This window comes from Tinamus guttatus, unplaced genomic scaffold (genome assembly GCF_059628265.1).
Source record: "Tinamus guttatus ecotype Peru unplaced genomic scaffold, ASM5962826v1 Tinamus_guttatus_pri_ptg000455l, whole genome shotgun sequence".
In the NCBI taxonomy this organism is placed as follows: Eukaryota; Metazoa; Chordata; class Aves; order Tinamiformes; family Tinamidae; genus Tinamus; species Tinamus guttatus.
Window position 1 is genome coordinate 780189 of NW_028288989.1, and position 13294 is coordinate 793482.

Consider the following 13294-nt stretch of genomic DNA (forward strand, 5'->3'; position numbering starts at 1 on the left):
GCAGCGGGCGCCCGCCCGCGCCGCGCTCCATCCTCCCGCCGCTCAGCAGGCTGCAGCGCCGCTACCGGCCCCGGTCCCGGCCCTAGCCCTAGCCCTGACCCCACCTCGCTCCGCGCGCGCCGCCATGTCCCGCGCGCCCCGCCGCGTCGTCACCGCCCACGGCCGCGCAAGGCACTGTGGGCGCGGCGCGGGAGGCGGACGGCCGCCGAACTACATCTCCCGGGAGGCCTCGCGGCGGGCGCCGCGTCGACTTCCGGGCGGCCGGGCGGGACCCCGCGCGCGCGCTCGGCGAGGCGCGAGTTGCTGTGAGGCGCGGAGCGGCGAGCGGCGGCGGCGCGGCTCGAAGCGGAGCGGAGCGGAGCGGGGAGCGGCGGCGCGCGCGGTCCCGCCGCCAGCACAGACCTCCCCGCGCCACCCCCGCCACCATGCAGAGGTGCGGGGACGGAGGGAGCGCGGGAGAGCCGCGTGGTGCGCGCGGGAGCGCGCGGTGGGGCGCGGGAGCGGGGAGGTCCCTGCCGTGGCGGGGGCGATGGAGGATCGCGGCGGGGCTGCGCGGGCCGGGGGCTGCGGGGGATGCAGCTCCCCAGCGCCCATCACCGTCGTGTCGCGCCTCCCCTCCCCCCGCCGGTTATTCCACCCCTTTAATTCCACGTGTCTCGTTACTGGAGGGGGCAGCTCCCCCCCACACACACATACACACTTCCCGGCTCGTCCCGGCGCTTGTTCGTGCTCTCAACGCCCACCAATCCATCAGGGCAAAACACCACTTCTAACTACTTCCCTTCTTAACTAATAAATATGCAATTAACATGAAATTAACATGCAATTATTCCCAAATTATTTCCCTGCAATTTCTTGCTACTACTGGAAGCCATGGCAGCGTGAGGAGGGTTTCTGCAGCCTTCTGGCCTTGAAGATGATGCGGCCGGGAGCTTCCATGAGTCTTTATTTATTTATTTATTTATTCGTTGCTCTTGCTCTGTGTTTCCCCAGAAAGCACCTCCAGGAAATCCCGTCCTCCAGCAGCAATGTTTGCACCAGCTTCACGTGGGACTGGGACTCCAGCAAGACGTCGGAGCTGCTCTCGGGCATGGGGGTGTCCGTGCTCAAGAAGGACAAGCTGGGCAACGAGAACACACCACAGGAGCTGCTGCTCTCGCCCTGCCCTCCGCACAAGCGCCAGAAGGTCAAGGAGAAGGAGAGAGACTTTGTGATCGTGCGCCGGCCCCGGCTGCTTCGCGAGGCAGAGCCAGGTAGGGCCGTGCTGGCCACGTTGCTTTTGGCCTGCAAGAATCAGGGATGATTCCTCGGGGAGAGCGGTCATTGTGCATGTTCTGAGGAGCATTTTGTGTTCCCCAGTTCTGATCTGTGTGAAATCTCACCTTGGGCTGTCTTCTGGGCGCCTTGTGTGTGGATAGGATGGGCACTTTAGGGAAAGACACAAGAAGCGCAAACTTCTGAAGCTGCCTTTTTGACTTGCCTTTCCCTCCTGCATGCAGGAGTCTACAAGCCTTAGAGGGAATTACAGCGGAAGCAACTGAGGTGCTCTTGCTTCCCAAAGTAGTATGTGAATGAAGACTGTAGCTGTTTTCCAGAAAAAAGATATTTTTCCATAGCTTCAGGATATATATATGCACCAAGTTGATGCTATGGAAGTTCTGCTTTTACCTGTTATACCTACGCAAAAATGGTCATAATGTCTTCCTATATAATGAAAACATGAAAGGGGACTGAGCAGTGGTTGGGTGTATGCATAGCCTAGGGACTATATAGCAGTGCTTACTGAGCATATAATCACAAAGCCAAAAAGGCACCTGATCAGCAGGCCAAAATGAGCCTGCTCTAACTAGAACATGCTCTTTCTTTCCTTCAAGGTGTTTCTTGGGATGCGCTTCCAGATGAGTTGCTATTGGCAATCTTTGCATATTTGCCCCTAAATGACCTGCTAAAAGTTTCCCTGATTTGCAAGAGATGGCGTCGTCTCTCGTAAGTATTGCTTGGTGCTAAGGAAATCTTTGCTTGCAGAGATTAAGTGGTCTGGTTCTTCACTTGTGCTTTCATGTGTAATTCAGTTGATACTGCATGTGGCTTATATGTATGTATGACTCAAATATTCTAGCATTAATACATTTTCTTGAATGGGTTTAATGTGCTTTCCCTCAGTCTTTGTGTCACTGAAGGCTTTCTGTTGTGCTTATAGTTCTGCCTCAGTTGTTTTCACTAACCTGTACAATTCTGTGCCATAGGTTTGATGAATCTCTCTGGCAGACTCTGGATCTGACTGGCAGGAATCTGCTGCCAGGAGTCATCGGGCACTTGCTGCCTGCGGGTGTTACTGTTTTCCGCTGCCCGAGATCCTGTATTGGGAATCCACTGTTTAAAACCAGCAAGTAAGGTTTTCTCTGTGTTCTGGATCCTGAAATCATTAATCTCATGTAGTCTTCACTGCTTTCTGTGTGTTTTTGGTTAAAACCAAGTGATAGTATTTGTGATGTCTCTAGTGTGGCAGAGCCGATCCCTATTTAGGCATGTGTTGAAATAAGAGGATTTGTGTTCATCAGTCAGTTATTTAAAAGCAAGCTAATGTCATTTTTGAAAGCATAATGTGAGCAACATCACCCACTTGAAATTTATTTCTGTGTTTTAGAAGCAAGAATTGTCAGACACTTTTATAGGTGATGTTTAAAGAAATGGTTTAAATCCAGCAGGATAGACTTGCATCTCTTGTGATGAATCTTACATTTATTCACGTTGAAGTTAAGAGTTCAGCAGCTTTGGTTAGTAGCCTAGTAGTAGATCCAGTGGTCTTGGCTTAACTAGGAATATTCATTTAAGGTACAACTGCACATTTTTTTTTCTGCACATGTTTGTCTTAGTAGATATATTTATATTGTTTGGAATTTGGGGGTTGGTTTTTAATTTATTTTTAGTAATCCACCTTTCTCCTTTTTAGACCACTCAGAATTCAACATATGGATTTGTCAAACTGCACAGTGACTATTGCAGATCTGCAGAGTATCCTCTGTCGATGTGAGAGGCTGCAGAACCTGAGCCTGGAAGGGCTAGTTCTTTCTGATGACATCATCAAGTGAGTGGCATGTCACTCAATAAATGCTCAATAAATACTTTGTTTGGTGCGACTATTTTGTGCAGGCTGTGTGAAATTACGCAGTTGTGCACTGTGGGAGTCTTTTACCATGCCTGTATTTTGGCAAGTAACAGAATTAGCTGTTTCTAACTTTTATTTTCCCATTTCTGCACTCCCAGAGTGTATGTGTCCCTTTCTATTTGAAGAGGTCCCAGCAACTGTTCCACTTACACAGACATGACTTGAGAATTGGGGTGATTACTCGGTCTTTTTTAGAGGTACAGTTACTTCTGATAAGGCATGGCGTTTGTTCATTGGCTTACAACAGCAGAAGGTGAAAAGAAATTATGTTTCTTTTTACACTTAGTGGTTTATAAATATGGAAACTTATCAGAGTCATCAGTTCAAGGGGCAGATATTCCTTTCCAAGCTGTGCTGTGACCCGAAATCCTTACTGACTCTAAGGTTGATCAGCTTAATAAGGATAATGTCGCATGTTTAGCAAATAATTCCGAGCCTGGAATCTTAGCTCTTAACATTTGAGCAATGCAAGTGATGTCCCAACACTTACATTTCACCTGACTTTGCTTTTTTCTTCCCTACAGGAGCATTGCTCAGAATCCCAGTCTGATACGACTAAATCTCTGTGGGTGCTCAGGGTTCTCTGCAGAAGCCCTGGAGTTGATGTTGAGCAGCTGTACTGAGTAAGACAAAACAGGTTTTGCTATTTCTGCTTACTGCTGTTCCTGAGAGAAATTATCTCTATTCTTTTTTCTTTTTTCTTTTTTTTTGTTTTTTTTGGTTTTTTTTTGTTGCTTGGGCTCCCCTGTTGTGCTTGTCTCTTAGTATCTCTCTTTGGAACCTGTCTGTATTCCCAAACATTTTGTTTTCACCAAGCTACTTTCTTCTTTAACAGCAAAAAGAAAGTCCTGTTGGCAGATAAAAGGCACCTTTGATTATGTTTCAAATTCGATTTTTCCTAATGAAAGCAATATGTCATCCTTGCAAAGTGTGTGTGTGTTTTGCAGCTCTAAAGTGGAGGCAGAGGTCTCCCTTTATATGCAGAGTATGATGTGGATGACAGAAAACATCGTGTCATTCCATCCATGTTAAAATAATCCTTCAAAAACCTACAGTGACCTTCTACTTTATGAAGTGCAGTGTTCAGATTGACAGCTGCAGTGATTAAAACGTCTGCTGTCAGGAAGTCATTGAATTGAGCCCTAACAGATCTGGGATTTATATTTTGGCCTTTCTGCTGACTTCCTGGGGGTTGCTAGACAAACGACTTAATCAATGCTTCTGCAAAAACATGTTTTTAATCAAACTGCTGCAAGTTTGTGGGGAGACAAAGCCTTAATCTCTCTCTGACTCACCTCACGGGCAGATAATTCTTTCTATTGCTTGGTCTGATTACTCAGACTCATAAGCTCTCTAGGGAATGGATGTCTCTGTACAGTGCATAACACTCAGAAAAACTGAGCTGGGCTAGCAATGCTGGTGGCAATGTAGGCCCATTTCATTGCCAACAGAACAGAAACTGTGCAGTGTGTGTATGCATTGGCTTCAGCACTGTGTGTCCTCCTGGGATATTCTGTGCTTTAATCACCTCAGTGATTTAATAATTTGTTTGTGTGTGTGTTTATTGAGTCTAGAGATTGCCAGCTAGAGGCTCTGCTTGTGTTGTCTGCTGTGTCTGTGTCCTCTGGTTACATCAACAGTGCCTGCGTGTGCAAAAACCCATGCACAAAAAATAAAACTTTGTTCCTGTTCCTGAATAGTGATAATCTATAGGTATGAAGCATATTAAGAGGCTTAGGATCACCACATGGCCAGTGCTTACATAAAACTGTATAATATGTCACCTGCCACACACTAAGCATGGCTAGCCAGTGGTCATCTTCCCCCTTTTTAATTTTTTCTCTAAATGTGAATGCTTATTCAGTAGTAACAGAGTCAAGTCACCAACTAGAAACATGATTAAAGATAGTATCTCCCTTCTGGCAATCTCCCGAGATAACTATTTCACATCCTAAAATCTCATGGAATCATCCAGGTTGGAAAGGGGCCTTGGGAGGCCACTTCCACCCACTGCTCAAAGCAAGTTCTGAATTCAGCACCAACCAGGTTGCTTTCTCTGATCTGGTCATGAAACTCTCCAAGGACAGAGATGCCACAGCCTTTTTGTGCAACCTGCTCCAAAGCCTAATTATAGTAAGAGTGAAATGTGTACTCATTAATAGCAGCTACATTACAGCTTAAGTTCTGATATTTATCTAATTCAATGATACTTTAATGCAAAAACTTCTCTTTCATTCATGCTTCTCTCTGTTAATTTTTGTATAGATTGGAGGAGCTGAACTTGTCCTGGTGCGACTTCACAGCCACCCATGTCAAAGCAGCAGTCACTCATGTTACTTCGAAAATAACCCAATTAAACTTAAGTGGCTACAGACAGAATCTGCAGATATCAGGTAAAGAGCAGCATTTATCTTATTATGGGGGAAAAGATACATTGTGTTTTAAGTATTAGCTGATTTATTGAGCTACATGGCAGAACAGGTTTTTTCATTTTCTTCTGGCTGGTATCTGCTGTGTGTAAGACAAATATGATACAGTAAAAGTGATCTTTTGCTTGTGATTTTCTTGCTATCATAGAATCTTACTCCTCCCCCATAAGGCAGAGAATTTGTTTATGAATTTAAGAATAGGTAGGTGAAAGCTTGTTTGTTCTTCAGTTGGAGGTGCTTATAAAGCAAGTCCTGCAAGCAGAATCCATTGGCTCAATGTGCCACGGTGGACTGTGGATCAGTCCTCTGGATATATGGGAGAGAGTTTAGTTCTCAGAGCCTTCTTGAATTAAGACTTCTGCTCTTATGGTTGCTCAGAGTATTCTGAAAGTGAACAGATGAAATAGCTACTGTTCTTTCAGCTTATCATGATGTCCTACAGAAAACATTTTTGTTATGAGTTAATTTGATAGTATGTAAACTGAAAAACCCAATAACCTTAACTTCAGCAATTAACATTAACCATTTGCTTGCTGCTTTTAGGAGTGTAAGTAGATAGAAGACATTATGTAATCAAAAATGTATAGAAATCAAGCTGGGGAAAGAGCACAGCAAAAAATGGACAAAAGCACAGATAAAGGATGAGAGGGCTTTGGCAGTGAAATGAATTATCTCAACGAGCAAATGTGACAATAGGGCATCGAGTGACCAGCAGTGAAGCTTCTACATGTGTGTTTTGACCTCTCTTTGATCTCTTCAGATAGCACAAAGACCTCACTGTTTCCCCTTGCAGGGAAATACACCTTTCTGCTTGGCACCTCTGTCCCAAAACTGTACACAAACGTACTAGCTAATCTCCTCCTCCAAATTACTTGGCATCTTTGCCAAGGGCTCGGACCTTGTGTTGGTCTTGATCATTGAAGAGATTGTGTGGTCTTTTTTTGAAGTGTTTTGAAAGTATTTGAAGTGTTGAGAATTTTTGTTACAGAATTAGCTTTCATTGTAAGATACTTCAGGGCATCTCAGTACAACTTCGTCTAATAGATTGCAGTAGGAATATTTGAAATATTTGCTTGCTAAGTTTCTTATGCAACTGACTTCTGAGTACAGTTATTTGGGCTAACTCAATCTCTTTGGCTGAAGGATTAAAAAAAGTCCTTGTGTAGTATCTCAGTAGGTATACTCCGTCTTAAGTCTGCAATATGAATCTCTTTGTTGAAAAAAAATGGATTTCAGATATTGGATTCCAGTAGAGAAGCTATGATTGAATATAAATAGAACCGAGTGTTTCAAGCCCCATATAAACAATGTACAGAAAAATGTGCTGACTCTGTGCAACCTCTTTTCAGATGTTAAGACACTGGTGGAAAGATGTCCTTCTATTGTCCACTTAGATTTAAGGTAAGAGACCTTATGCAGCTAGTATTGAAACCTTGTGGTTCAGGGGATTTCTCTTTCTGCTGCTGAGCAGTAACTAGAGTAATAATACATAATGAGCAGGATTGCACAGTCACAAAACAGTTTCTCAGCTAAACCTACAGAAGATTTCCTGTTTTGCGTAAATTTTGGAAATACCAACTTTATTGCTACATTGCGATTAAAGTGCAACCTCTAATTTATGTGCTCTCATGTGCAGTGACAGCGTGATGTTGAAGCCTGAGTGCTTCCAGTATTTTCATCAGCTCATCTTCCTGCAGCATCTGTGTCTTAGCCGATGTTACCAGATATCGCCTGCTGCCTTGGTGTAAGTAACCTTGAAAAGGCTTCAGTTCACTGTGCATAGAAAAGGTACACTGAAAACAACCTACCTCATTTAGGCTTAAAAAATGCAAGTACTATTTTGAAAATCTTACTGGTGTGAGCAATTAGGGATAAAGGACAGGGATAAAATAACTTGACTATCAGAGCATGTCCCTTCCAGAATCCAGACTGGAAGCAAAGGTGGCTGAGATTTTCTGTGATGTGAGTTAATAGGCATGAAACTCACTGTTCACTCTATGTCATGTTTTCCCTTTGTGGCATTATACTACTGATATTTATTACTCTCATGTAGAGCTGGAGGTTCCAGTCCTGCCAGCGACCAGTATTAGTGTCGCTGTTATCCAACTTTGTATGGAGGTAATTCAGGCGAGAAGGTGTGAGCTTCTGGGGAAGCCTTCTTGGAAGCGTTCTTGGTCAAGGTCTCTGTCCTATTTCGGGTCTGCAAGTGCATGTCAAGTGTCAGGTTTTCACTTGACCACGAAGCCTGGAAGGATGCGGTTTTCCCACTCTTGGTTCAGGTGCTGATCTCTAAACACCAGCAGTATACTTGGGAACCAAGCTGAGTCATTAAAAACTCCTGTGTCATTAAAAAATCCTGTGAAGATTCCCCTATTCCCATAGGATTTTTTTGTTTAGACTTTTTACAGCAGGTGAGTGTGTCTTACAGAGCTCCTCCAGACTGCCTTGTGCTCTGTACTTCCGTCCTGTATTCAGCATGGAGTAACCGTGTAGTGAAGAGGTTTAAGAATAATCGTTAGAAGGGATGTTTATAGTCATGGTTTTTTTAGTGTGCTTGTGTTTTTGGAAGTGGAGGGTGTTTCTTTCCTCTTTTTTTTTCTTGCATTTTTAATCATCCCGAGATCAAGGCAGGAAGACTGGAAAAGCTTATTGTGTCCTAATAGCTCTGTAAATATATTTTTACAGTGCTTTGAAAGAGGATTAGGTAACAGAGCTGAAGGAGTTATAAAACCAGATTATTTACTTGGTGGGACCAAGCTCCTGCAGCTTCTGGGGACTCTGGGCAAGGATGCCAGTATTACAAAAATGATGCAGGAGGAACAGTAATCCTTTTTTTTTTTTTTTTTTTTTTTTTTTCCTTCCCCTCACCAAAAAGTAGGACTATCAAAATGACAATCTGAAGAACCTTTTGTGGGGCACACTGTCTTGGTGATCGTTTGTGTCCCATGCATCTTTGCCTTCTGATTTCAGCTCACAGTTGCGTATCCATTCATAGACAGTTCACGTGATTACTGGGCAAGCGTTAAGCAATGAAGAAGCCACAGCTGGCTACTTATCAAAATATCATGGCAAATTGACAAATTAGAGATTGACAGTCACCAGTGGCTTGGGTACTGTGGGTTGAAATTTAATCCACTTGTTCCAGACATTTACATCTGGGGAAATGAAAGAGGAAGAACCATTTTTTTAATTGTGTGCAAGAAAGAGCAACAAGAAGTGTTCAACATCCTATTTAAATGACCATTAAATAGGACAGTACTTACACAGCTCTCATACTTTTTATTCTTCACTTTTCTATTTTGACAGAGTGGCTTAGCAATGACATGTATTTTCCTGATACCATGTAGTTACTTGCCTTGTTTTGAAAAAAATAGGTTAAGTGATTTAAGTTTAGTTTAATTTAGTTTAGCTGGGTATAATTACAAAAAAAAAAAAGACTTGCTGACTTACCACCTTTTTGTTATTGTTTCTAGAGAACTTGGTGAAATTTCTTCATTGAAGACTCTTCAGGTATTTGGAATAGTGACTGATAACTCCCTGCAGATTCTCAAGGAAACACTTCCTGACATGAGGATCAATTGTTCACACTTCACAGCCATCGCAAGACCAACTATTGGCAATAAAAAGAACCATGAAATTTGGGGCATCAAATGCAGATTGACATTGAGAAATTCTAGCAACTTATGATCATGTGTGATTGACTTGGATACTATGGACATGCTGGGTATAGTGAGGCTCTTTGAGAAGCCAGAGTCCTGGAGTACCTTTAATCTTTGGTCTTGTGCCTTAATGTAGTTTCTTAAATAGTTTTACTTTTTTTTTTTTTTTCCTTCACTTAAAGCCTTTAGAAATCTTATGAGCTGCGAGAAGTGTAGAGATTGTTTTTTTTAAAGCCCTTTCTAGGATAGCTTTTTAAGATATTTGTGAAACAATCATAAATTAAGCTGTGCCAATCTGGTGACTGTTGCAACTTCTGATACAGCAAACAGCTGTTAACATGTTTCTTTAACTCTTCCAACTCTCCTATCCCTAAGGGCTGGTGCTACTAGATACTTAATAAGGCTCCGTAGGGAACAGGCTTGGTCTAGGGTTGCAGAGCTCAAACTGAATGAGGATATTAAACCTATCCAAGTTCTCAAAAAGATGCACGGCTGTACGAGACATGACCTGCAGTTTGCGAGGCCAGAAGAGGCAGCAGAGGCTTCAGCTGCTGCTGAAGCCCCTGAAAGCAGCAGGAGAGCATGGGAAGGGAGCTTGCTACAAATGCAGCCCCGAGGCAGCTGAGCACTGTACGAGATAGCAGCAGTGTAAGGGAGCTGCAGGGCCAGCCTTCACAGGCTATAAAAATAACTTCTATGCTTAGTATTCCTGGTTGATAGCAAGGTGTAAACTGTAATAGCCACTGTCTACTTTTACTATGTTTATTAGAAATGGGTTTCAGTTGTTTCATGTACTCCTGCCAGATTTTGTTACTGAAACTTAAGGTAGTTTTTGTCTGAACTGGGAAGTGTTATCTCTTCTCAGATAAAACTTCATAGAAAAAATATATTTTCTCTAACGAGTAAGATCTTAACACTGATCAATGGAAAAAATCTTGGAGGAGGGGGTGCTAGTAGCATTCTAAATCTCAGACCAACACCAAAGCCATACCCAGGACTGCAGCATGAAAGAGCAAAGGAATGAAGAAATCCTATGGTGCTATTGAGGGATGCCACTTTTTTCTAATAGAGCAATTTAAGCTATCATCCCACTTACTGAATTTGTAATGGAAGCCGGCACTGTTTTTAGGTTTTGTTGTTGTTTTACCTTTTTCATTAAAGGGGCAGGCAGGAAAATCTAAATAACTGCTTGAGAAACAAAATTTAAGGATAAAGGGACAGGCAATTCTACCAAATGAAACTTTGATCTAGCTCCGTCACTGGTGCCTTTCTGCTTGAGCTCAGTGCATTTCAGAAGGATTGGTTTCCTGGCACGAAACTTGCATCCTTCAACCACTGGTGCAAAATGAACACACTGTCTTCATTCCAATGAATGCATGAGGCAGGTGCTAAATTTATTCATGGATAGCTGAGGTGAGCTACAGTGAGCATAAGATGGGTAGAGCTTGTGCTCCTTACAAAAAAGGAGTTACGGGCAAATTCTCCTGTGAAAGTTGAAGTGGGGAAGCAGTAGGAATTTGAAGACTACTGGGGATTTTACTGCTTCATTTAGACTACTTACCGAGAGGAAAAACAAAAAAACAAACCCATACAGTTTGAGCTGGCGGCACAACACTGATATAAATTCTTCTCTTTCAACACAGTGTAATCACATCTCTTGCATTTAAATAAAGAAATACCTACAAAATTTCTAGACTGTATCTGTAATGACTGAGGGGAGGGGGGATGTTCTAATGTGACACCATCTTTGGGGCATGTGTAGGAAAAAAAAAAGGCAGTAAACGATGATGGCTTAGGCTTAACAATAAAGGGTGGAAAGGGTAAGATCACTACTACACTGCGCATTTAATAACTATGTCACTTAAAGATGTAACTGGGATAGTACTATGGCTTTTGTTTTTAACCTTTTCTTGAAATAAAAAACTAAATGGCAGCTGTATTGCAGATTTATCAGTTATGGCAGTGGCTGTTGCAGACATAACACAAATCCACTGGCTAAGCTGCAGTACTGACCTTTTTCTAACTGAAGAATTTGATATTGGGTAGTCCCTGGAAAAGAATAGTAAACTCTACCACACAGACAAATTAAATAAATCTCTGAATTTTATCTACAGAAAAAGAAAGCGTAAAGACATAGACACTATTATAGAAAAAAAATTCATTGCAAGTTAAAGGCAGCTGAATATACTATATATTTTCAAGTAAGGCACAAGACTATTTCAAACATCCATTATGCTTTAATTTTATTACATAATGTATAAACACCACTTAAAAAAGCCAACTGTGACAGGTTTATTTTAGCAGAACACAGAAGTATGGACTGGTACTAACCATAAGGTAGGAGAGAGACAGAATTGATTGCCAGACTAGATAGATTAAATCAGTGTTAAACAAATACTTGGTCATAGCACAAAACACTGTCTATCAGGTAAATTGTCTGCACTGTATTCTTTTATAATAAAGGATTCTTCAAAAGAATTTCATGGTTCTTTATTAAAAGCTACCCCTGCTTACTGATTATCTATTATAGATCTATGATCCACGCTAGTTATTTAAATCAAGCACTCATCTGTAAATGCTTCCACAGAAGTGCAATTAAATACAGACACAAAACCAGTAGAGGCCACTCATGAGTAGGTCGTGTTTCCATTTCACTACATAATGATTAGGCATTTAAGGATGAAGTTTCTTAGTAAACCCTTAAATCAGAGCATACTTGGGGTCTATAGGTCTTTGAAAAAAAAAAAAAAAAACTCTGCCATTTAGTCTCAGCATTAAGAATAAGGACTGACAGGTTTAAGAGGCTGACACCCTACTCAGTGTCCATTTAAACATTACAGCGCACACATGTCTGATTCTGTTCCCTACTTAACTTCTGTCATACATTTTAATCCACGAAGGTATTCAAAGACACTTTAAACACATGAATATTTAATCCCAAATAAGCCTCTGATCTAACAGCTACTGGCAAAGCCCTAGGAAGTAATAAATTCATTTCACTGGCTTGTTTTTTTAAACAGCATATTGCCTAGTACACTGAACAGAGGCACATAAAGTATCATTGCTCTGGTTACAGATGGATTAGGAATAACTAATCCTCTAGTTTCTGTGCAACCCACTTTCTAAAGAAGGATTAGTCTTTCACATCTTTACTTTTAGAGTAGTTTTTAAAGATTACTTTAGATATAGAGAAGTGCTTTATTTGCAGTCTCCTGAATTTAAAATTTTCTAAAGAATACCAGGGTACTTTGATTTTCCCCTTCACATTTACAGTCCAGATAATTCAAGCTGCTATTGTAAATCACACTTCAAACACTAGCACACTTGGAAGATGAAATGTGCACAGAACAGGGATAGCTTATTGAAAAGGCTGTATCAGATTTTACTAGAATTCAGTGGTCTTGCCAAATTCTTCTGAACTCTGAAACAGAGTTAATTCTGGAGAAAAAATACAACTAGTGGAAGGGGAAGATCTGCTGTCCACTTTCTCCACCTGTGAAAAGGTCGGTTTACCTTTTTGTCACTGGCAATAAATACACTGGCCACACTGGACAATACTTCCATCAGACCTGACAGATCTTCTGATCTTCATCTGCCACAGAAGTCTCTTCTCAAGTATTTTGAGGAAATCTGCACTTTGGAAACTGATCTGTAGTAAACAAAAGTTCTTTCAAGCCATGTACTTGAAGAGTTTGAGCTGTAAAAAACTGCTCAAATTCTGCCCTCTCCTCCTCTATGCACTGATCAGCATGATCAGTCAAAGTTCACAGTTTTTCTAAAAATGTTATTTAAAAGTCACTTTCCCCTTTTATAATCACAGAAGTTTTTTTTTTTTTTTTCCTGTATTAAAAACTTGTTTATCTAGCTGATACCCAATTAAAAGCAGATGAAGTTAGCTGTAACTTGCCACCAGTTGAACCTGGAGAATTCAGCACGGGGTTGGGAAAGGAAGCACTTCCTGGGGTAGTTAAAAACTCAGACTAGGAAGACAGGGAAACACATAGGTGTCAACCTGCACTCCAGCCTCTAGTGCTTGG

The 13294-nt window shown here is 41.9% G+C and overlaps 1 protein-coding gene and 1 long non-coding RNA gene across 2 annotated transcripts in view; one reads left to right on the forward strand and one right to left on the reverse strand.

Annotated features, from left to right (window-relative positions):
- LOC148593136 (uncharacterized) overlaps nt 1-13294 on the reverse strand; it is a 396995-nt gene that overhangs the window by 358665 nt on the left and 25036 nt on the right. The window lies entirely within an intron of this gene.
- Nucleotides 426-9410, forward strand: SKP2 (S-phase kinase associated protein 2). Its single transcript, XM_088532110.1, has 10 exons — nt 426-433; nt 994-1253; nt 1875-1986; nt 2247-2390; nt 2954-3088; nt 3694-3792; nt 5435-5562; nt 6948-6999; nt 7235-7342; nt 9072-9410. The coding sequence occupies exons 1-10, from the start codon at nt 426-428 to the stop codon at nt 9283-9285; spliced, it is 1260 nt and encodes a 419-aa protein (XP_088388236.1). The 3' UTR covers nt 9286-9410.

Excerpts from the sequence above, each read along its gene's own strand:
- SKP2 (XM_088532110.1), top strand. Across the intron at positions 5,563-6,947 it reads ACAGAATCTGCAGATATCAG|ATGTTAAGACACTGGTGGAA; the intron begins GTAAAGAGCAGC and ends ACCTCTTTTCAG. Across the intron at positions 7,000-7,234 it reads ATTGTCCACTTAGATTTAAG|TGACAGCGTGATGTTGAAGC; the intron begins GTAAGAGACCTT and ends TCTCATGTGCAG.